General features: G+C 46.1%; 1 protein-coding gene across 2 annotated transcripts in view; it reads left to right on the top strand.

The window, feature by feature from the left end:
- Window positions 1–1,664: 1,664 nt before the first annotated feature.
- VWF (von Willebrand factor) overlaps window positions 1,665–24,206 on the top strand; it is a 137,439-nt gene continuing 114,897 nt past the window's right edge. The window contains exons 1-6 of one of the 2 annotated variants that reach the window (XM_027074097.2): window positions 1,665–1,909; window positions 3,025–3,079; window positions 4,796–4,960; window positions 14,293–14,395; window positions 14,691–14,899; window positions 22,777–22,901. In XM_027074097.2, coding sequence (XP_026929898.2) covers window positions 3,025–3,079; window positions 4,796–4,960; window positions 14,293–14,395; window positions 14,691–14,899; window positions 22,777–22,901 — 657 coding nt within the window. In that variant the 5' untranslated portion in view covers window positions 1,665–1,909. Of the gene's footprint in view, window positions 1,910–1,981; window positions 2,270–3,024; window positions 3,080–4,795; window positions 4,961–14,292; window positions 14,396–14,690; window positions 14,900–22,776; window positions 22,902–24,206 lie in introns of those variants that run through there. The other variant, XM_053225737.1, reaches the window with a different exon arrangement.

Here is a 24,206-nt window from a genome sequence, read left to right as displayed (position 1 = left end):
AGAGAGCTTGCGTGTGTGTGCACGGGGGAGGGGCAGAGAGAGCGAGAGAGGATTCTAAGCCTCCACGCGGTCAGTACGGAGCCCGATGTGGGGCTGGAACTCACGAACTGTGAGATCATGACCTGAGCCAAAATCAAGACTCTGACGCTTAACTGACTGAGCCACCCAGGTGTCCCTAACACGGCATTTAATGATACTTCACAGTGGGCAGATTTTCAGGTATCAAGTAAAACAAAACAAAACAAAACAAAAAACAAGCTAGAAATGGAAATCCTTAAGTACCTTTGCTACTCTATCGTACTAATTCTGCCTCTACTGCCGTTTTCTTTCTTGGGAACATTCGTCCTCCTCTCCTGGGTGGGAAAGGGAGTGGTGGAGCATGAGGTATGGGAAGTGGGGAAGCTGGGGACTAATGGTCTCCCAGAGTCTTAGGGCTCTGGTGATGATCCACGAGAAGCAATGATGTGGGCTTCTTCACCTAAATCTGTCTTCGGCTGCCTGTCACCGTGCCTGGAACCCCACGATGAGAGAGTCATCTTCCTCCTCTATTTTATCAGCCACGTCTTTTAGCAGGAATGAGTTTAGCAGATGATGCAGAGAATTAGGCTCTTAGGAATGGGAAATTGGGAAGAACGACTGGGGTATACGTGGGCATGGGTGTGTGTATGTGCGTGGGGTATGTGTAGTGTGTGTGGTTTTGTGTATGTGTTTGGGGTAGGTAGTAAATGTGCTATGTGTGTGATGTGTGAGGGGTGAATGTGGTGTGTGTGGTGTTGGTGTGTGTGTGTGTATATGTGTGTGTGTGATGTATGTGATGTGTGTGTATGTGTGGTGTAGGTGTGGTATGTGCGTGTGGTATGTGTGTGGTGTGTGTAGGATGTGTATGTTACGGGGTGTGTGATATGCATATGTGTATCCACCTGTGTGGTGTGTGTGTGTAATATGTGTGTATGGTGGGGGTGTGAGTATACGTATGTGGTGTGTGTGCATTTGGGGTGTGTGTGTTGTATGTGAGGTGTATGTATGTGGTGCTTGTGGGTGTGGTGTGCGTGTATGTGTGGGGTGTGTGTAAGGTCGGGGAGGAGTCAGGCTCCAGCGGTGGGAGGAAGAGTCCTTGGGGGAGGATTAGACTTAAACCATCCCGGCCACCATTTTCCAAAAGCCTGGGCTTGTGTCCAGACCCCTCATCCTTACCTTGTCCCTGGACACTAGCTGTGAGTCAAACGGCCTGTTTTTGTCAGGGCCGGGACTGCATCATTCATACCTTAGCGTGGAGAGGAAGCATCATTCTCTTCTTTCTCCAAACACAGCCACCAATTTGGCTCACGTTGAGGTGTTTTTCCAAACTTCCCCGGTGTCTGGCCTTGGAAGCCGGATCCAGAAGCTGTGTTGATCAGGTCTGGATTCTTCCCTGGCCTGGGCCAGCCTGCCCTGGGCCGGCCAGCGTTCGTGGTCGTCCCCTGTCTGTATGGAATCCTGTGTGTGGGCAGGATCGTGGTTGCGGTGTGGGGGGCGTGGGGAGGGCAAGGCAGCCCATTATGGAAGCTGGCCGAGGTCTCCCACCAAACTCTTCAAAGCCTTATCGGCTTGGAGGTATTTCTAATACCATTTCCGCTCATTGTTTCCTTCTGGTAATTAACAGGAGGCCAATGCCCTGCTGTGGCAGCTCACAGCTATTGTGGTGGGAAAGGAGGGGGGGCTGGTGGACGTCACAACTCGGCCTTTATCTCCCCCTGGCCACCGGGAGTGCGCAGCCCCTGGGTCACTTAACAGCAACAGTCCAGAGTTGCGAGCAGTCCCATCGGCCTCAGCTGCTGGGGAACATGGCCTAGGCCGGCGGCACCATCGTGCGGCACTGGGCTTCCTAAGGGACCTTGGAGATACCTGCAGCCCCCGCTTGCAGGGAAAGGTCTGGGCTTTTGGGAACAGGGCTGGCTCAATTGGGGGAGGAAGATCAGGACTGGGCCTTACCCTGGGGAACCGGGGTCCTCTGTCCCGGGGCTAGAAGGGATTGTTTGGAGGGAGCCAGGGACCTTCCTAAGGCCCACTCTCCACTTGTCCCTGGGGAGTCCTGTGGCTGCTTTTGTTTGTGGTGGTGCTACTGCTTGTACTACTTGACGAGGCAAGACTGGAAGGAGTTCTGCCCTCACCTCTGGGTGTATTCTGAGAGCAGCCTGACATACCTGTGTGTTGGGAGGTTTTAGAGGGTCACTCGTTCTGAGACCAAGACGTGGCTATATCTGATGTCATCCAAGTGTTACTTCCGCAGGTATATAACAGACTGGGTTTGTCTCTCTTGGGTTGGATGAGGCACTGAGTAGGAAAGGAGTCACCCCCAGTAAATCTCAGGTGATAAGAGTCTATACCTGTTTAACAAGAGGAGAGGGCTGTGGCGGGGGCTCTACGGGATTGGGGTGGGCTCTGAAGTCAGGGTCGATTCTCTCTTTCTGGAGGGGGGCACACGATGGGAGCCTTTCCTGGGCCCGGGCTACTGGACTCCTGTCCATTTAACAGCTCGGCCCGACACACATTGCCTGAGCAGGGGTATAGTGCCGGGGACTGACCTACAAATGTGGTTGTTGAGCATTCTCCACATCTGGGTGCCTGTGGTAGGAACAGAGCATAGGATAGCTTCTTCTCCCCAGCTTGCTGCCAAGCGTGGAAGGATTAAAAGGCAGGAGGGAATCAGGTACGCATGGGCTCCTAGCTGTTGCAGGAGTGCAGGGGAGTGAGAGGCCAGGCTGGCCTAGTTCCTCGCCTGCCTGGGCTCTGGGACTGCTGGTTGGGGAAGGATGCCTGGGGTCTGGCTCACAGTGATTGTTACTCTTGGGCCTGGGCCTGGCCAGGGGCTTTTTTGGGGACCACTCTTCCATATTCAAGGGCAAACAGGGGCCGGGAAGGATCAATCTTTTCTCTTGCTTAAAAAAAAAACTGTTCTTCCCACTTCACACACGGACAGTAGTACATCCCAGCAATGATCTGTGAGGGCAGTGATCACCAGTCATTTCTCCTGCTTCTCTGCAGATGTTTCCTGCCAGACCTGCGAGAGTGCTGCTTGCTCTGGCCCTCACCTTGCCAGGTGGGTACTAAAGTGCTTCCATTCTTTACTCCTGCCTCAGGGTCTTTTGGAACAACTCCCTTCCAGGAATCAGCAGGTGCGTCTGGAGCTCACCTGTGTGCCAAGTCCCGTGTTAGGCTTGGGTTGGGCCTTCCAGAGTCACTGGTTAATTCTTCCTGTGAAGGTTCTTCAGAGCCCCTTGCCCCTGACTTGTATTCCTCAAGGAGCAGCTACCTGCAAATGCCTTCTCTGACTGGACAATTAAGAAGCACAGGGGTCACACAGAACAGTCTTCTATGATGCAGCTGCTGGATGGGGAAGAAGGAACCCAAGACTTGGACAGATGACTAGTTTTAGAAGGGATTGCAGAGGTCATCTAGTGGAATCTCCCATAGTACAGATGAAGAGACTGAGGGTCAGAGAGGAAAAATGAATGCTCCAAAGTCATATAAAGCAAAGGTCAGAGGTCAGTTCTCCTGGGTCCTAGACCACCACTCGCACTGGACTACAGTGCCTTGCTTCCCTTGCTGAGATACTGAGTCTGTGAATGGTGAGAGGGACCCTTTTCTGATTCTGGCTTGTCCCCACTTAGATCACTCAGGTCAGCAGAATCCAGCCTGTTGCTCACAGTTTAGTGTGGGGGAAAAATGTATATTTTTCATACCCTCTACATCTTCCTACTAGATGGTTCCTGTGCCAGGGGATCCAGAAAACTTAAAAATTTACTATTGTGGTGCCCCACCTGACCACACACACACACACACACACACACACACACACACACACACAGTGTGAAGGTGGTAAGAGGGTCTCCTGGGAGGAATTAGCTTATGGCCCTAAAGGAGTTAACACTCCATAGATTCTGTGTGTTAGACACACCAGCTAATTTGTTTGAATGTAAACTGTTCAAGATATAGTAGATTAATGTAAAAGGTTGCTCATTACAACCTTTTAAAAAATTTGGAAAAATGCTAAGCACTGAATAATAGGGTTAATATTATTATAATGTATAAATGTATACATTTAGATGTGAAATATGCTATAGTCACTGCAAAACATGTTTTGCAAGGATACACAATGGCATGATACATTCTTTATAATACATTGAGAAATAAACAGGTTATAAATAGTTTGTATGGGATGATCACAAATTTGTAGAAAACCTGTAATTATATATCCATATGCTGTGAAACAGAAGGATAAAACTAAAATGTTAAGTCCAGTTATCAAGGAATGTTGGTTAATGATGATTTTACCTTGATTGAATTTTTTCTGTGTTCCCCAAATTTTCTCTGATAAAGCATGTATCACATTTTAAATTAGTAAGTAAATGTCATTAAAACAAATAGATATTCTGAGAAGCTGTTCCTCTGTTATTGCTGCGAGTCCTGGGTCATTTTTGAGGGCCAAAAGCAACACTTTTTTTTTAAAGTGTTTATTTATTTTGGGGGGGGGTTACAGAAAGAGAAGGAGAGAGAGAGAGAATCCTAAGGAGGCTCCGTGCTATCAGCACAGAGCCCGATATGGGGTTTGAACCCACTAACCATGAGATCACGACCTGAGCCGAAATCAAGAGTTGGACATTTAACCGACTAAGCCATCCAAGCGCCCCCAAAAGCAACAGCTTTAGTCTTGCTTGGGATGGAAAATACTTCCCTACAGCCCAATTTTTATTAGGCACAAGGCTGCAGTGGCTGGATGGTCCCAGCTGTGCTCACCTGTAGTCTCTCCCTCCAGGGATCCTTTGTGCAAAAGAGACTGCTGGCAGATCGTCGATGGCTCGATGCAGCCTCTTTGGAGGTGACTTCATCAACACCTTTGATGAAAGCATGTACAGCTTTATGGGAGACTGCAGTTACCTCCTGGCCGGGGACTGTCAGAAACACTCCTTCTCGCTTATTGGTGAGTCCGGGGCACTGAAGTGAGGGATTCAGAGCAGGTATCGGCTAAGCTCAACCCCACTGTGGGGCACTAGGGGCATTCTTCTGGCAGGGCCTGAGCTTGCAGATCCTTGTGGAACCATGGATGGAAATGGCCTTCCATGACCAAGAGCTTCCCTTAGCCTGGCCCTGGGTCCCATCGGAGCCTGGTGGGATGAAGCAAATATTTTTCCAGTGGTCATGTCCATTGCTCTGGGTCCAGGCAGCACTTTGGGAGCTCCAAAGCATCAAAAGAAATGGTGAACCAGAAGACGCTTTGTAGTACACAGAGCCCCTAGAAAAAAGGGAGGGGTCATTGCTGTATTCTTGGTGGAATTCAGAGTACCTACCTGATGTTGAGCACCTCCTGTGTTCCTGGGAAAGTGCTGGAATGTGCCTGGGTTATCGCTGCACCCCACAGTGGCTCTGAGGTGTAGGTACAGGTGCCGAGCCCAAAGAGGTGGTCTGATCCTCCCAAGGGTTGACAGTAAAAGGAAGAGCTGGATTTTGATCCTGGGTTTGTCAGGATTCAGGAACTTCCCTCTGCACTAAGGAGTGATGGCACTCTCCAAGGCCAGGAGTGGGGCTGCAGGCAGTGATGGGGGATTGTGGTTTGGTGACCTTCACACTCTGAGAATGAATCAGATGTGTGCGATGTGTGAGTGAGGCTGCTACAAAACCTAGCAAAGACGGGGTCCATAGCCTCGGGGAGATGACACGACAATGGACAGATCCACATTGTTAAAACAAAATCTTTCATGACACTTGGTATAGGCAGTGAGGAAAGCTTTATTCAAGAGGGGCCACTGCAATGGGGGGAGGTTGCAGTGGGGCAGAGACATGGGGCTCTACTTCTCCACTCCAAATATAACAAGGATGAGTGGGGACTTTCAGCTGGGTGGGGGTGGAGGGTCAGTGGATGGAAAATTACCAAGGGGAAACATCAAAGGTAACATCTGGTTAAGCCAGCGTGACAGGGTTCTTGCTGAAGTCAGGCCAGGGTGATAAGTATTGATGGAGGGGCATGAGGAATTGGTCAGATATTGAGGCCAGGGGATTTTCGATAAACTAACCCAGCAGGATTCTTGCTAAACTGAACCAATCAGACCGAGGACAGAGTCTAAGGTGGAGACCTGATGGAGAGGAGGGCTCAGAGGAGACTGATCCAGGTTTGGCCAAAGACAGTTTTTGGCAACACTCAGACCCTTGCCGAGATGCAGGCAGTAGGGCCCCCGGAGAGGTCACTCCACCGGTCTCCAGGGTCTCCCAAGTTGGATGCAGCCTTTAGTGCTCAATGTGGGGCGAGGCTGTTTGGGAGCTACATGAGCTGATAGCTGCCTTAATTATGAGGCTCCCCTGCTTCTTTGGCTGTCACCATCCGCCTTGCCTCTGCTGGAAACCCTGTCACAGTGTGACTTCAGGGCACTGAACTTCGCCAGACTGCCATTTGTCTTCCTCCTCTGTGAGCCCCCAACCCCCCCGCCCCAAGGGCAAGGACCAGGCCTTATGCATCTTTGTTTTCTGGTGCTTGGGTGACCGGGGTCTCTGGCAGCACTGAAGGTGAGGGAGGGGATGGGGATCCACAAAGCACGGGGCTCTGTTGTACCCAAGAGCCGATTTCGTGAAAAACATGGCATGTGAGGAGCCCTGGGTGAGGAGTTTCGGTTGGGCAGAGAGGACAGGGCAGGGGATGTGTGCAGTGGGGATAGCCTAAACACAGGGAAGAGGCTGGAAGGAATGTATGTTCCTTCAGTGCAGCGTAGTGGGGAGGTCGGTGTGGCTGGTTCAGTAGTTCTCAAACTCTAACTTGCATCAGGATCTCCAGGAGGGCTGGTTAAAAACAGGCTGCTGGGCTCCATGCCCAGGCTTTTGGAGTCAGTGGATGTGGAGTGGGGCCTGAAAGGCCCATTTCTAACAAGTTCCTGGATGCTGCTGCTGCTGCTGCTGGTTTGGGGACCAAATCTTGAGAAGCATGGGGCTGAGGAATAGTGGGAGGTGAGGCAGGAATGAGGCTGACAGACTGATGGGAGAGTTTGTTTCCGGAGTCAGCAGCAGTGAGGAGTTACTATAGAGGCTTGTGCAGTTTGAAGGATTAAGAAGGAATTTGCTACTTTGCCAAAATGGTCAGAAAGGGAGAAAGACAGGAGGCTGGGTGGTCTTGGCCATGATAACCAGGCAGGGGTGAAAAGGACCACAGACATCCCCAGGGCATGACAATGGTGGAAGCCATTCTGAATACTGAACTTGGGGATCCCCTTTGCTTCAGAGGCAACAGCTGGGGAGTAACTTGGGAGAGCAGCTGCAGAGAAGAAGCACCCTGTCACCTTCTCTGGGAGGCTGAAGGCTGAGGACCTCCTGTCCAATGTTTACTTTAAGTGGGTTTCTCTACCTTAAAAATCACAGTGCATTTGCAACAACATGGATGGATCTTGAGGGATGATGCTAAATGAAATAAGCCAGACAAAGACAAATACCGTGTGATCTCACTTTTATATAGAATCTAAAAAAGAAAAGAAAAACAAAACAAAACAAAACCCAAACTCTTAGAAAAAGAGATCAGATTTGTGGTTATCAGAGGTGGGTAAGGTACAAACTTCCATTTGTAAGATAGATCAGTCCAGGATTTGGGAAGTACAGTATGGTGACTAAGGTTAACACTGCTGTAGGGTTATATTTGGAAGTCTCTAAGAGAACAGATCTTAAAGATTTTCATCACGAGGAAAAAACTGTCTCTCTCTCTTTTTCTTGTTTCTCAAAAAAAAAAAAAAAAGATCCATTGTGGATTCTTGTAACTCTGTAATAAAACCCAAAAGTTTTGGGGATAATATGTAAGATTTATTTTTTATTTTTTAAGTTAAACTTTTTATTTTGAGATTAGATTCACATGCAGTTGTAAAACACACACACACACACACACACACACACACACACACACACAAAATCTGTGTACCCTTTACCCAGTATCCCGCAATTGGTAGTATTGTACAAAATTATTCTCAAATATTACAACCATGAAATTGACATTGACATCATCTACTGATCTTTCTTTGTGTACTTAGTTCTTTGAAAAAAATTCATGTTTTTATTTTATTTTTGAGAGAGAGAGAGAGACAGAGAGACAGAGAGAGAGAGAGAGGGAGTTGGGGAGGGGCAGAGAGCAAGGAAGACATGGAATGTGAAGCAGGTTACAGGCTTTGTGCCTGATGCGGCGCTTGAACTCATGGACCGTGAGATCATGACCTGAGCTGAAGTTGAATGTTTAACCAACTGAACCACCCAGACACCCATACCATTTTTTTAAGTAGGCTTTGCACCCAATGTGGGGCTTGAAGTCATGGCCCTGAGGTTAAGAGTCGCATGCTCTACCAACTGAGCCAGTCAGTCACCCCTTGTTCTATGCATCTTAAAAAAAAGTCGTGGTGGGGTTCCATACAGACGCCCTACTTGAGATGACTCTGGGATATCAGTGAGAATGGAGCAGGTTAGGAGTGACAGGAGAAAGATTTCAAAAGAAGACACAGTGACATCCTTTCCACTGTGTGGCTTTGGGCTTCAGGGGACTTTCCAGGGAGGGGGACCCTACGGAGACACTGGGAGTTGCTGTCTTGATTCCTGCTATAGACTCCCTACCCTCAAGGTGGATTTGTAAACAATGTGTAATGAAATCTTAGGACCAGGCACAGAGCTCATCTGGACTCAGGGAGGCAAGCAGCATGTTGGAAAAGTCCCCTTCCCCTACTTAAACCCACTCTAGACTCTTCCCTGCTAAGGGTAGGCCTTGAAGACAGGGAAACTCAGGCTGCCTGGGTGCCTCTGTGCAGTCACTGTCACCTCCTCCAGGAAGCCCCACCCTACCCCCCACTACTCTGGTCCTGTCCAGCACTGGTCTCATCAACTTGTGGGGATTGGATGTTTTCCATCCTCTAGGACCAGGTGGCTCTGCTCCCAGCGCCCCTCTGCTCAGAAAATCAGAGCCCTTGTCTTGGCTCTTCCTCTTCAATGAGTGTCCTTAGGGAAGTGAGCAATGTCTCCCAGCCTCCATTTCCTTGTCTTCAAAATGGAGATACAGTGAAGATCAAGGGAGACAAATCATTTACAAGTGTGAAGTGTTACCCAAACCTTAGTGATTGAAAGCAGTCACCTTTAACACATGATGGACACAGGAGCTGCTGGGCCCTTGGGACCATTTCCGTCAAGGTCAGGGGAACATCGCTTGGGTTTGTGTCAGAGGCCTGGCCTTTCTGGCCATCCTTTCTGGGGTTTCAAGGGCCAAGGGGAAACTGCAGGGCTGTGTTAAGCCTCTGTTTCAAATATCTTGTTGGGACCCCCGCCCCCACCCTCACTGGGTCATTGTTCTTTTTTTTTTTTTTAATGTTTAATTTAGTTTTGAGAGAACGTGAGTGAGGGAGGGGTGGAGAGAGAGGGGGACAGAGGATCTGAAGTGGGCTCTGTGCTTACAGCAGAGAGTCTGACGTGGGGCTCAAACTCATGAACGAGATCGTGACACGAGCTAATGTCGGACACTGCAACTGACTGAGCCACCCTTGCTCCCCCGGGTCATGGTTATTATAACAACTTGTCAGATGTCAGTTTTTTGGCGGGTAATTGGCCTAAACCAGATTATGGGTTAATCATACTTTAACTGAGATTGGTTTAATTCCCACCCCGAATCATCAGAGAGAATGGGTGGCTACTTTTTTGTGTTTTTGGTGCTGGTGGCATGGGGAGCATTGGAAAGAGAGGCATAATCTGAGGAGGGCGGGCCTGGGGAGGGGTGAGTCAGTGCAGCTGCTTCAGGAGCCTGAGGCCCCAGGGTCCATCCTGCACACTTGGACACAGCATCTCCAGTTTACATGTGCATGCCAGCAACCTCATATACTCCTCTGCCCCATTGTTCTCCAATGACATCCTGTTTCCCTGCTTCGAAATCCCAAATTTCCATTCCTCTCCAGTGCCTGCGGACCTTGTTCACATCTTGGGTAAAGCTGTTTATGTCCAAGCGTGAAGCACCACCTGGTGCGAAGGGGAGGGCCCTTTCCTTGATCCTGGCTCTTGGTGGGGCAGGTCTGGGCAGGCCAAAGCTACCAGGGGTTTCCTAGCCCACCAGCACGAGGACCAGGGAGAGAGAACACTGGAGTCCTGGCGCCCCTCTGCTCAGAAAGGCTGCTTTTCCTAAGCCACCCTGCAGGGTCTGGTTCCCAAGCCAGCCCAGAGAGAGCCATAGAATAACCAGACAACGTGCTGAGTCACTTACTCAGCAGGGGGGCCTTCGTTTCCACATCAGTAACTGGTGCTGTTACACCAGATTCCTGGTTTCTCAGTGTTTGGAAGATGATCACCTGCATCAGAATCACAGGAGTGGAGGTGGAGCATCTATTACAAATGCATAGTAGTGAGCTCCACATTCTGAAGTCCGGGAAATCACCCAGACCTGATGCTGGCTCCAGCTGCCAGCCTGCTCCCCACTCCTTGTGGGGGAAGACTTACTCCCTCACCTAGTCCCTTGGTCACTGAGTTCAAGAGGCCAGATGAGAGACAGAGCCTCCCTGGGGAAGAGCTTGCATGGCTGGCTCTGGCCTCTTGGGGTGGACACCCCGCCCACCCTCCCCCAGCGGTTACAGGAAGTGCTAACATGCACGTCTGTGGAATGTGGGAGACCCTTTTGGGCTCAATTTCCTAATAGCTGCACGTCATCAGATTCCCCCCTGAGTTCTGCAGGGAGGGAAGGAAGCAAATAAAACAAGCAAATAAAATCTAGAGTTCTCTTCTGCATCAGTGGCTAACTAAATCCAGAGCACTCAGATGCCCCGTTAGGCAGCTTTGTGTTTCCAAAGGAGATTTAGCCTTGGAGTTAGAAAACCTGTGTACAGGCTCTGCCTCTTGATGACAGGGTAAAGCAATTGTTCTCACCCAGGGTGATTCCCCCCCCCGAGGACATACGGCAGTGTCTGGAGACGTTTTGGATTGTAACAACTTGGAGGGAGATGCTACTGGCATCTAGTGAGTAGAGGTCAGGGATCCTGCTGATCACCCTACCATGTATCAGAAGGCCCCCACTACAAAGAAGTGTCTGGTCCCAAGTGTCATTATTGCTGGGGAGAACAGACCCTGTTGTAAACGTAGGCTTCAGTTTCTCTAACTCTAAAATGGAGTCAGTCTAGTTCAGTGTTTTTCAAACTGAGTTGTAACTATGGATTTAAAAATAATTTAATGAGTGTAACCAGTATTTAAAGAGATTACATGGAATAGGATAGAAAAACCTCAGAAAGTAGTCAGGGGGCCTGGCTCACGGGAAGGGCAAGTGGTGTGAAATGTGTGAATGTGTGCATTCTGGGTCATGCAGTAAACTGTTTTTACTCTGCTTTCAGGGCAAAAGTGTTTTAAAGCCACCTGTTCTGACCATCCCCAAGAGCCTTCCCGTTGTCCTACTGTGTGTTTTTTTCTGTGATGAAGTCTTCTCCAGGACACAGTTTCCAGAATCTCCTTGCTGCCCTGCTGCTTTGGGTGTGGAATGACTGCTCTTAGGGCCTCCCTCGCCATCCAGGGTCAGGAGTTGTGCAGACTCCTCACAGTTCAGGCCTCGTCAAGGATCCCAATCCCAGCTCCCCAGGCTCAGGAATTCTGCAGACTCCTCACAGTTCAGTCCTCCCCAGGGCCCCTGGACAAGTGAAGGTCCTGGGCAGCCAGCCCCACCTTCCCTGAACAGGGTGCTGCCTCAACCAGTGCTCTGCTCAGCAGGTGGTGAAAGGTGCTCCCTGGCTTCCTCATGGTGATCCCAGCCCCTCAAATACTTAAACCAGCGCCTGGTCTGAGTCCTGACTCTCTCACCCCTCACTGGCTCTGTGATGATGGGCAAGTTACCCTGAGTGTAGCCATCTGGGTGGACCCAAGTCCCTCAGTCTGCGGGGGCAGGCTGCCTTCATCACTTACTTGCAAAGGGTTGGGGGTCCCATGTAGCCCCACACAGTGGGAGCCTTTCAACCTTACAGGGATGATGAGCTCTAGCTTTCCTATGGCACCTGGCCTCTGTGGAGCGAGTGACTGGGGGATTCTACATCCCTGAAAGCTCTAAAGAGTTGCAGATCTGCATCTGCAGGGCAGTGGCTCACCCCAAGCGGCCTGGTTGCATGTGAAGCGTTCCCTACTCACCCTCCAGCCACATGCTCCCTGCTCCCTGGTTGACTTATTCTCCTGAGCACTTTTGAATCCCCATGAGAGGCAGGGGGACTCTGCAGAGGAGAGGCACAAAGGGACTCTTCTCGTTTCCAGGAGGGGTCTTTGGCTCAGAGGCAACATACTGGTTGAGTTACCCAGTGAAGGAGGTGTAGGAGCCCCCGTCCATCTGCTCTGTGACACTGGGCATGGGTGACAGGGAAAATTGTACTGATGAGGAGACAAGTTTCTGTGGTCATAAGGGAGCTGGAGCCCCTGACTTCTTGGGCTCATTGCCCACCGTCTCCAGCAGGCAGGTGGTGACTGGAGGCTTGCCCTGTCCCATGGATTCAGCCCCAAGAACGGACCCTGGAAGGGAACTGGTTTTTGGTCCACTGCGCATGCCCAGGGGCATGCATGGTTCGGGGGAGGGACTGACTGCCAACCGGAGGTTGTAGCGGGGCTATCCCATTTGCTTGTTTTCTCAACATTTTACTACGCAAATTTCCAAACGTTTAGAAACATTGAAAGAATAAGACAGTGAACGCCTGTATGCCCACCACTCGGATTCTACCATTAACGTTCGACTCTATTTGCCTGATCACTTATCTGGGGGTTGTGTTTATTTTTCTTTGGCTAATTTCTTGCTGCCAGAATGTTTGCTTAACTGTTTAAAGATGTGCTTGCTGCGAAACTGCTCTAAGTGAAAATGCAGGGCAGGCAAGACTACCAGGACAAAAGCTCCTCAAGCTAACAGGACAAAAACGCTTTGATGTGGCTGGGATCTCATTTCCCTCCTGACAGTGTTGGTCTGGAGCTCTGCAGAATGCGGTTTGTGGTCTGTGGGTGGTCTGTGGGCCTTTCCTGGGCCCCCCATCCCCCCCACCCTGAGCTGCTAACAGTGTACCATTCAGGAATCTATTCTTAGAACAGGCCAGTTATTTACATGTGACTCCCTCACGGAAATGTCACCAGAAAGAGTCTATTTTCTGGTTGGTGAGTGCGTGCGCGCGCATGCGTGTAATAGCTCATCGCGGTCCTCCAGCCTCTGGGTCTGGCCCAGGCCTCAGCTGAAATCCTCCGCCAAAGACTGTCAGTGGCTTAGTTCCGCAGACATTCTTGCCTCCTCTTTTGCTGAGCGGCTGGAGCTCATGCTCTTCTAGGCGAGGGAATATTTCCTCATTTCCAAGGTTAACCTTTTCAGCTGGGTCCTTTGCCGCATTTCTGCAGGAGCCCTCAGGCACTGAGTCTCGTATTTGACCCCCTTTTCCCCAGCAATTTCTATCTCTGTGTTCATTGCTGCCCTTCATCTTCCCTGTTTTCATTAACTTCTTAGTCTCCAAGGCTTGAGATTCAGACTCCACATTGTTCCTTCTGGTTCCTTCACTTCCTGTGGCCAGTCGGTTATCTCTGGAGACCGCCAGTTCTCAGGGCCTCCTGGTAGGATTAGTCTCCATGGTGCTGTGGAAAATGGGTCTTCTGCTTCTTTTCCTGCTTTTAGGACACCGCCCCCCCCTCCCCCCCCCCGCCCGCCTCTGTGTTTGCCCCTCACAACTGAACCCTTGTTCACAGACTATTTTCTTATGTGTTGACCTATTCACACATCTCGAATGGCAATACCAATCATTTATTGCATCCTGACTTCCTTTCTCGTGCAGAGTGAGGCACTTTGCCGACAGGATCTCTAAATTTCTCCCAGAAAATCAAATTCAGTAAACTGATTTCATGAACTCATAAATCTCCATTTTCAACAAAGAGCCTAGGGATTCTGGTTTGGGCTGTCTTAAGAGAACATTATACTGTCCTAGAGTACCTGTTACCAATAACTCACAATGTTGCTTATACTCTCTTTTTGACTGTTTATCTTATTTAGATCATAAGCTCCCAGAAGAAGGGGTCATGCTTTCATAGTTTTCTTTGGAGAAATAGAAGAGACTATTAGTGGGTTATGTATCCAGAAGGCACTCAATAAATATTTTTAGATGAATGGAAAAATGAATGAGTAAATGATATTTTGGGGAAGATTTTTGTGGCCCATTTGATAAGTTCTTGGGGGGGGGGGTTTCCCACTGAGATAAGATTAGTGATGTGTATAAGATGATGAGAATTAAACATATAATTTTTTTGATAATAATCACCACTACTGACTTTTTTCTCTTTCAGGGGACTTCCAAAATGGCAAGAGAGTAAGCCTCTCTGTGTATCTCGGGGAATTTTTTGACATCCATTTGTTTGTCAATGGTACTGTGCTGCAGGGGGACCAAAGGTAAATCAGAAGCCCGGAATGCCAGAATTAAAAAGGACCCTGGGGATCCCTCTTGCAGTCCTCCTTATTTTTTGAGATGAGGGAACTGGAACCCAGAGTGAGGAAGTCAATATGCCTAGGGACAGTGAGTGGCAGGGCTGGGCAAGAGGCCAGTCTCCTGACTCCTGGTCTAGGTCCTCAGAGACTTGGCACCAAGGTCCCAACCCTGGAGCATGGGGCTGGGGTTGAAAGGTGGGAGGGACATCCAGGAAATTCATGAGAAGCATACTTCCTGAGTTCATCCTTGTCCTTCCAGCATCACCATGCCCTACGCCTCCAACGGGCTGTATCTAGAGACTGAGGCTGGGTACTACAAGCTGTCCAGTGAGACCCACGGCTTTGTGGCCAGAATTGATGGCAGTGGCAATTTTCAAATCCTGCTGTCAGACAGATACTTCAACAAGACCTGTGGGCTCTGTGGCAACTTTAACATCTTTGCTGAGGATGACTTCAGGACTCAAGAAGGTAAGCTTTTCTGAGATACCTTTTCCCTCAAGTTGTGGTTACACATGTAATTTCCCTGCTTACAAACCTTCACTAACACTTCTCCCCTGCCATGTTATATTTATCCTACCAACCTTTTTTTTTTTTTTAAAGTTTATTTATTTATTTTGAGAGAGAGAGAGAGAGAGAGAGAGAGCAAGAGCAGAGGAGGGGCAGAGAGAGAGAGAGGTAGAGAGAGAATCCCAAGCCCCTGATGCGGGGCTAGAACTCACGAACTATGAGATCGTGACCTGAGCTGAAATCAAGAGTTGGACACTTAAATGACTGAGCCACTCAGGTTCCCCTCCTGTCAACCTTATCTCTTAGCGTTCCACCCCACTGCCTGGACCACCTGGCAAACCACATCTTGGAGCTCCTCAAAGCTGACTTGGTTCAACTTTGAATTCCCCATAGCAGCTTACACATGGTAGATGGTTGGTAAATGCTGGATGGTTTGGAGACTTGAATGAGTGCAGTAGAACTTTATGGATGAAATCTGTAAAGGATGGCCTGCTGTCCAAAAAGGCCAGTTTATGTGTCTGTTCATGAGCAATAGAAGGTAATATGGACAATGTGGAAACCATTACTAATCTTTACTCTTCTTTAGATAATTTCAATTACATAAACATTTAATTAGTGATGCTCCCTTACAAAAGCTGAACATTTGTACATTAAGTTATTCTTCTTCCTTCTGACTCAACTACCCTCTGATTAAGGGATAAGTGTCTAGAGAACAGTTGACCATTCCTTCCATTCCACTGTATGTGTTGGAAAATAGTGAGATCATTTGTTTTTGTCTTTTCCAGCACCAATTTCTCAAACTTTATATTGTCCAATATGTACATTTTGTCCAATGTGTACATTTAAGGCTGTACATTTTCCTCTAAATGCCATCTTAGCTACACCAATTTTGGTATGTAACATGTTTTCATTTTCATTTAGTTCTATGGATTTTCTAATTTCCATTGAATTCTTTCTTAACCTATAAAGTGTGTTCAAAATGTTCAGATGTTTAGACTTTCTAAAGTTATCTTTTATAACTAAATTGATTTCTAATTTAGAAGTTTGGGGAGACTTGTTGGTGCCCACCTACATGATCTTTTTTGCAATTGTTCTATGTATGTTCCAAGAGAATGCATTCTCTGATTGGTGCAGGATTCTATATATACTTTTTGAATTAAGTTTGTTAATTGTGTTATGCAAATAGTCTATATACTTACTACTTTTTTGTCTGCTTCAACCACCCATTACTAAGGGAAGTGTATTAAATTTTTTTATGATGGTGATGAATTTGTCAATTTCTTCATGTAATTCTGTCAAGTTTTGCTTTATCTATTTTGGGCCTTTGCAGTTAGATTTTAGAAATGTTGAATGTTTCTAGTGAACTGTTCCTTTTATGTACTGACTCGTCATTTTTCACAATGCCTTAAAGTCTGTCTGACAATAATATATAGTCACCTCACCTTTTTTAAGTCGGTATTTACTTGATCTTTTTTCGTATTCTCAACCAGTCCATGTGGTTTTGTTTCAGATATATTGCATGAAAGAAGCACATAGCTTCTTTTATTTTATTTTATTATTATTTTATTTTATTATTATTTATTATTTTATTTTATTATTGTATTCTTTTATTTTGTTTTATTTTTATTTTATTTTATTATTTTATTTTGTTTTATTATTTTTATTTTTATTTATTTATTTATTATTACTATTTTTATTTTTTTATTATTTTTTTAAAAATTTTATCAAGGTGTCCTTTACATACAGTAAAACCCATGCTTCCTGGTCTATGAGCTTTTGTGAAAGTGTCGAGCCATGTAACCATCATAAACTATGGAGCAGTGTCCTCGCTGCCAGAATTCTTGTGCTCCTTTGTAGTTGAGCTCTCCCCCAGCTCCTAGCCCTGGTAGCTCCTGTTCCTAGAGTTCTGATTTTTCCAAAATTTATATAACTCTAACTCTTCATACTGTACCAAGAGTACTTTGCCTTTTAGTTCTGGCTTCTTTCACTTAATATCATTCCCCCAAGGATCCATTTGTGTTGTTTCTGTAACAGTAGATTGTTCCTGTTTATAATTGAAGAGTGCTACCACGATTTGTTTATCCGTTCACCAGTTGAAGGACATTTTGTCATGTCTAGTGTTTGGCAATTATGGATAAAGCTGCTATAAACATTCATGTATAGGGTTCCCCCCCCCCATTAAAAAGAATTTTTTTTATTTGAGAGAGAGAGAGTATGCACACATGCAGGGGAGGGGCAAAGGAGGGGGAAGAGAGAGAGAGAGAGAGAGAGAGAGAGAGAGAGAGGGTCTCAAGCAAGCCCTATGCTGAGTATGAAGCCTGTAGTGGGGCTCTATCGCACGATCCTGGGATCGTGACCTGAGCTGAAATCAAAAGTCGGACGCTCAACTGACTGAGCAACCCAGGCGCCTCACTCTACCTATTTAAAAAATTGTGGTAAACACACATAAAATGACATTTACTATCTTACTCATTTTTCATTGCACACCTCAGTGGCATGAAGTACATTCACACTGTGGTGTAACCAATCACCACTATCCATCTCCAGAACTCTTATTATCTTACAGACCTGTACCCATTAAACCAAACTTCCCATTGTTTCCTCCTCTTCCCCAGCCCCTGGCAACCATCATTCTACTTTCTGTCTCTATGATTCTGACTGCTCCAACTGCCTCATATAAGTGGAGTCACACAGCATTTCTCTTTTTGTGACTGGCTTATTTCACTCAGAGTAATGTCTTTACGATTCATCCATACATCGTAGCACATGTCACAATTTCTGTTTTTTTTGTTTTTTTTTGTTTTTTGTATTTAAATCAATTATTTCAACACGGCATTGTTTTAAATTTGCACCTTGTTTGGTTAACACATTTCAGCATCTAGAGAACAGGTTTGAGAACAAGAACATAAAAGAATTACTTGTCAACAATTTAACAAAAGTGCTTAAGCCCTGTTTATTTCAGAAGCACAGATGTGCCAGTCATGAAGAGTTGCGAAGTTAAGTGGGGATACACTTACAGATTTGCTTGGAAAGTAAAATATTTACATACTCACACTGTGCATTGAAATGGGATATTCTGAAGCGGTACTGCTATTATTAATAACAAACTCTTAGGAATAATTCTCTTTTTTATTGCAGTATAAACACAGTGTTATATTAGCTTCAGGTGTACAGCATAATCATTGAACGATTCCACATTACTCAGTGGTCATCACCATAATTATAGTCACCATCTGCCACCAAACCATATTTTGCAACCTCATTAGCTGTACTCTCGGTGCTGTACTTTTCATCTCTTGTCGCAGACTTTGAGGCTGGAGTTCTCTCTTGTCCAGCAAGAGAGAAGATGCAGAATTAACTGCGAGAGAGGCTAATGTCTGGGAGGAGACAAGAGTCCTGAGTAAGGGTCCTTGCTCCATATTTATTAGAATCAGAAGGCTTACAAACGTGATGGATGTCCATGAAGAGGCAATGAAACTATGAACATTAACTCGTGTGTGAGAGAAAGGGATTTTGAAGATATGCAGTGTTAGGGGTTTGGGTCAGTAGAAAACAAAATCTCAGCGCCTAGCAGAGGGTTGTTTACTTTATGGCAGGCATGAGGCACCTGTCTGTTTATCTTAACTTGCCTAAGGCATAAGACGGATAGAGCAGGCTACCTCAGGGTCAACATGGCACGTTTCTTTTGCTAATTAGCTCAGGTCCTGGCAGTTTCACCCTGCTGCAGTGGTCTATAGCCCCACTTACCTGTTTACCTATTCTGGACCTTCTGTCCTCTGAAAGCAGCTTTCTGCTTTTGTACTGTGTTGGGGTCACTTCAGTTCTGTTTACCTAATCTTGGATGCTTTCATCCTAAGACTTGTTAACCCATTGGTGCAAGCTCAGGGAGTTCCTAAACTTATTCCCCACAGTCTTTGTGACTTATTTGTTTTGTAGCTGGATGTTCATACCTATTAATCCCATTTATCTCATAATTCCTTCATTTAGAATGTACATTGTATGTATATACCACATTTTGCTTCTCTATTTATGCAATGACGGACACAGGTTGTTTTCATGTTTAGCTAGAGTAGATAATGGTGCAATGAACATGGGTGTACAAATATTTTTTCAAGACCCTGATTTCAATCCTTTTGGGTATATACCCAGAAGTGGAATTGCTGGATCATGTGGCAATTCTATTTTTAATTCTTTTTTTAATTAATTTTTTTGAGTTTATTTATTTTGAGAGAGTGCACACACATGAATGGGCAAGGGGAAGAGAGAGAGGGAGATAGAATCACAAGCAGGTTCTACACTATCAGTGCAGAGCCTAACATGGGGCTTGAACTCACAAGCTTGAGATCATGACCTGAGCTGAAATCAAGAGTCGGGTGTTAACCAACTGAGCCACCCAGATGCCCCTATTCTTAATTCTTTGAGGAGCTGCCATACTGTTTTCTACAGTGGCTGTTCCATTTTCCATTCTACCCACAGTGCGCAAGGATTCCAAATTCTCACAACCTCACCAACGCTTGTTATTTTCTGTTTTGTTTTGTTTTATTTTGTTTTGTTTGATAGTTGCCATCCTAGTAAGTGTGAGGTGGTATTCACATATGGGTTTTTGTGTGGAAGTACACTTAATTTCTTTGGGAAAATATTTAGGAGAGGGATTAGTGGGTGGTATAATGAGCATATGTTTAATATGATAAACTGCCAAACTGTTTCTTAAGTTGGCCATGTTCTCTGCATTTGTCCCAGCAACGTGTGAGTTCCAGTTGCTCTGAGTCATTATCAGCATTTGGAATTGCCACATTATTATTATTATTATTCTCTTAGCTATTTTAATAGATGTGTAATGGTATCTCACTATATCTCATTATTGTTTATTTATTTATTTATGTATTGGGAGAAAGCGTGAGTGGGGGAGAGGGACAGAAGGAGAGAGAGAGAATCCCAAGCAGGCTCTGTGCTGTCAGCACAGAGCCCAATGTAGGGCTTGATCCCATGACCCTGGTATCATGACCAGAGCCAAAATCAAGTCAGACACTCAACTGATGGAACCACCCAGACACCCCTCATTATTGATATTTTAATGTAAATTAATCATTTCTGTCTTCTTAATGTAAAGTTTGGCTTCTTTTCATTCATTTTATATTCAGTTGTGTTGATGTATTTGGACTTCTATTAACCATCTTATTTTGTGCTTTCTATTATTACTGCTTTTTAAAATGCTACTTCTTTCCCTACTACCTCACTAACCTCCCAATCTTGTTTGAATACCACTAAATTTGACATTACTATGATAGATTTACACAATCAGTGCTTCTTTAGCTATATCCTCATGTTTAACAGGTTCTTTGCTCATAATTTCTCCTTGCATCTTATTCTTTTTTTCTAGGTTCAACTTCTATTTTTCTAAAAAATATCCCTTAGTACTTCCTTCATTAAGGGTCTGGTAGTGGTAATAGTGATAACTGAAACAAACAGCCATGCATTCTTATATGATACTTTAGCTAGGTATAGAATTCTAGGGCATCAGTCATTTCTCACAGTGCTTTGAAGATGCCATTCTATTGTTGCTGTTGAGAAGAAGGTTGCCAGTCCAATTGTTATTGCATTGCATATAGTATTCTATCTTTGTACGTAAGTCATCTCTTTGTTCTTGTATTCTGAAATTTTACTATGTTGTGTCTAGATGTGGGTTTTATATTTATTATCTTACTTGAGACTGTGATGCCTGAATCTCAGGACTTGTATTTTCCATCAGATTTAGAAAACTTCCAGTCATTTTCTCTCCTGTTAGATGTATATTGTATATTTGTATTGCATCCTTTTTTTTTTCTCATTACCTTACTTTTATTTTGCTATCTCTCTATTCCTCTCTGTTGCTTTTTGGGTGCGCTCATGCTGGCTGCTAAGAACGGATTGTGAGCATCTTTTCCAAGTCTGCATTCAGTACTGTCATGTTGGTAGCTTGACGTTGGCCATGGTTGGAGTATTTGCACCATGGAAATCAGCAAATCCTAAAAACCAGGGCTTTGCTTTTCTCCAGATGGCTGGCTCATCAGCACATCACGTCTTAGGTCTATCTTCTAGTTCCCTAATTCCCTCAACTCTGTCTAATCTCCAGATGATGTCTAACCCATCAGTTGAATTTTCTTTCTATTTCCTTGACTATATTTGTAACTTTAGAAGGTAAATGCGGTTCTTTTTCAACTCTATTGTTTTTTTTTCTTATTGTCTTGTCCTTTTATCAGGCTTCAATTTCTTCATATTTATAACAAGAATTTTAAGTATATTTGTTTTTTATAAACTCTGTACAAGAATGAAATTATTTGAAGTTTTTTGTAGTTCTCACGGTATGTTAGAAAGCAGATAAGCCTGTGTGACGTGGTGACTCAGAACCCAGAGAGCACTTATCATAATGCCTGGCACATAGTAGAAACTCCATAAATTTAAATTCCCTTCCTTTTGGCTTCTCCATGGCTTAAAACAACAGAAGTCTAATCTCTCACAATTTCTGGAGGCCAAATGGCTGAAGTCAAGGTGATGGTAGGGCTCTACTCCCTCCAGAGGCCCTAGGGGAGAATCTCTTCCTTGCTCCTTCCAACTACTGTGAGCAATCCCTGATGTGGCTGCATCATCTCGATCTCTGCCTGTCACAACATTGTTTCCTCTCTCTCTCTCTCTCTCTCTCTCTCTCTCTCTCTTTCTCTTTCTCTCTCTCACTCTCTCAGTCACCTCCTGCTGCCTTCCTCTTATAAGGATACATGTGATTTCATCTAAGGCTGACTTAGGTAATCCGAGATAAGCTCTTCCTCTCAAGATCCTTAACTTAATCACGTCTTTTGCCCTATAAGATAATTCATAGGTTCCAAGAATTAGGAAATGAATCTTTGGAGGGGGCCATTTTCCCTGCTTACCCCACCCCAGATGCCAACTGACAATACTTCCAATGTCCTGCCTTTCTTTCCCTCAGGATTTTCTATTTTGTTTTCTTGAGTATATGACTTGAACTTGAAACATGCTTCACTCTTCTGGACCTGGCTATGCAAAAGGACTACTTGCCTCAATGCTTCATTAGTCTGTTTGCAGTGAAGACTCAGCAGTGACATTGGGTATCTCCTTTGTCGTGTAAGCCCATAGGCCCTCGCTCTGTTGTGGGAGCCAATGGTGGCATGGCTGGTATGAGACCAAGGCACAGATGCTGTGAAAGCACGGGGGATGTGGTGACTGGGGGCTCAGGTTCCGTGTCACATTCTTACCTTCATTCTGCAAAAATGTTTCAAGTGTCTACAATGCCCCAGCTAGGAATTCAGAGATAAGAGACACAGCCTGTACCCTGAATTAGGGAGCTCACAGTTGAATGGAGTATGACTATAAACAAAGGAAATACCAACACAATGGAGGATGAGGGTTTTGATGGAAGGGTGGCCGTGGTGCTGAGGGAGCACAGGCTGGGGTGGGGGGCAGGGAGTAGAACTAGTTCAGAAGGGCTTCCTGGAGGAAGTGGCTCTGGAGCCGCATCTCAAAGAATGAGAGGAGAGAGTCAAGGTAATAAGGGGGTGCAGAGGGGAAAGGTGCACAAGGGCATGGAGACAGAGTGAACAGGCATGTTCCTCATTGTCTTCCATGTCATCTTCCTCACTGTAGCCCCCTCCCCAAACACTGACCTCTGAGTGCCCGTGCGCTATGGTGTTATGCTGAGCACTGCACAGAAGTTACTCCCCGCCCAGACGCCTAAGTACCGATCTAATGGAAGGTTGATTCAGGTGATGACAAACCTAGAGTTTTCCCTTAGAAGTCCTGGGTCAGGCTTAACTGTGAATTCATTCTCCTTGAAACTTTCTCCACAGGGACCTTGACCTCGGACCCCTACGACTTTGCCAACTCCTGGGCCCTGAGCAGTGGGGAACAACAGTGCAAACGAGCATCCCCTCCCAGCAGCCCGTGCAACATCTCATCTGAGGAAATGCAGAAGGTGGGTATAGCCCAGGCTGGATGTGGTCTGAATGCAGTGGGACTTCTGGAATTGAGAAGCAGAAAGTCGTCTGTTCTCTAGTCCTCCACTGAGATGCAGAGTGGGCCTAACTCTGCAGGTCCCTCTGACTCTTCAAAGAGGGGTTCCCATGGGCCCCTTTTCTCCTGAAAACCAACTATGGCTGGAGTCAGGTTGGCTCTAGTCTAATACTGCTCTGGGCCTGGAGCTCTAAAATGTCTGTCCAGTGAGTGGGTATAGTGAGCAAATAGACTTTTCTGTTTTTGTTTTTAATTAAAAAAAAAATGTTTATTTTTGAGAAAGAGAGAGAGAGACAGAGAGATAGAGCATGAATGGGGAGGGACAGAGAGAGATGGAGACACAGAATCTGAAGAGCAGGTTCCAGGCTCTGAGCTGTCAGCACAGAGCCTGATGTGGGGCTCGAACTCACAAACCGTGAGATCATGACCTGAGTGGAAGTCAGATGCTTAACCGACTGAACTACTCAGGTGCTCCTAGACTTTTCTGTTTTATACTCCAGTGCCCTCTCTTGTGCCCAAATATCTCCACCATTGCCTGCCACCTGTCTGAAATACTGCGATAGGAAACAGTTCCTTTTTAGGTGTTCAATAAGTGGTTGTTCTAAAGTATAAATAGGAGGACAAGGCCCCTAGGTCTTATCAGCACATCAGCAAGAAGAGTGTTACTTTATAATTAGGGAAGCTGAGGGAAGAGGAGGGCCTGCGTGTCATGGCAAATTAATCTCAAAATTCGTGGCTTACAACAATAGGAATGTATTCTCTCATAGTTCCGGAGACCAGAAGTCTCAGTGTGGTTTCCTTGGCCCAGATCAAGGTGTCAGTAGGGTTGCTCTCCCTTGGAAGGCTCTAGGGGAGACTCCCAGTTCCAGTGTCTGGTGGCTGTGGCATTCCTTGGCCTGTGGCCACATCAATCCAGTGGCTGCCTCTATGGTCACATGGCTTCTTATTGTCTGTGTGCCTCTGCCCTGAGACTCAGTACCAATGGTGGTACCTCCCATCCCTTTCTCTGCAGCTCATATTTCTAACCATATGGTAGCTCCTCAGAAGCTTCTTCCCTTTCAGAGTTGCCTCTTAGGACCCCACTACCAGAACCTTCACCTTGGAGGAGAGGGGGTCTGGTGGGAGGGAGTGCACAGGACTGAATCCTGCCTCTACCTTCTTCAGGTGGTAGCCTTTGTGTCTTGGTGGTTAGGGTGTTGGGAGGGTGATGCTTTAGGTGGGGAAAGACCTCCCTTGATGGACGACCCTACTTCCCTTTGGAGTTGGG

The sequence above is a fragment of the Acinonyx jubatus genome, chromosome B4, assembly GCF_027475565.1.
Source record: "Acinonyx jubatus isolate Ajub_Pintada_27869175 chromosome B4, VMU_Ajub_asm_v1.0, whole genome shotgun sequence".
Classification (NCBI taxonomy): domain Eukaryota; kingdom Metazoa; phylum Chordata; class Mammalia; order Carnivora; family Felidae; genus Acinonyx; species Acinonyx jubatus.
The sequence above is the reverse complement of the archived record's forward strand: the minus strand, read 5'-3'. Positions and strand labels throughout refer to the sequence as shown.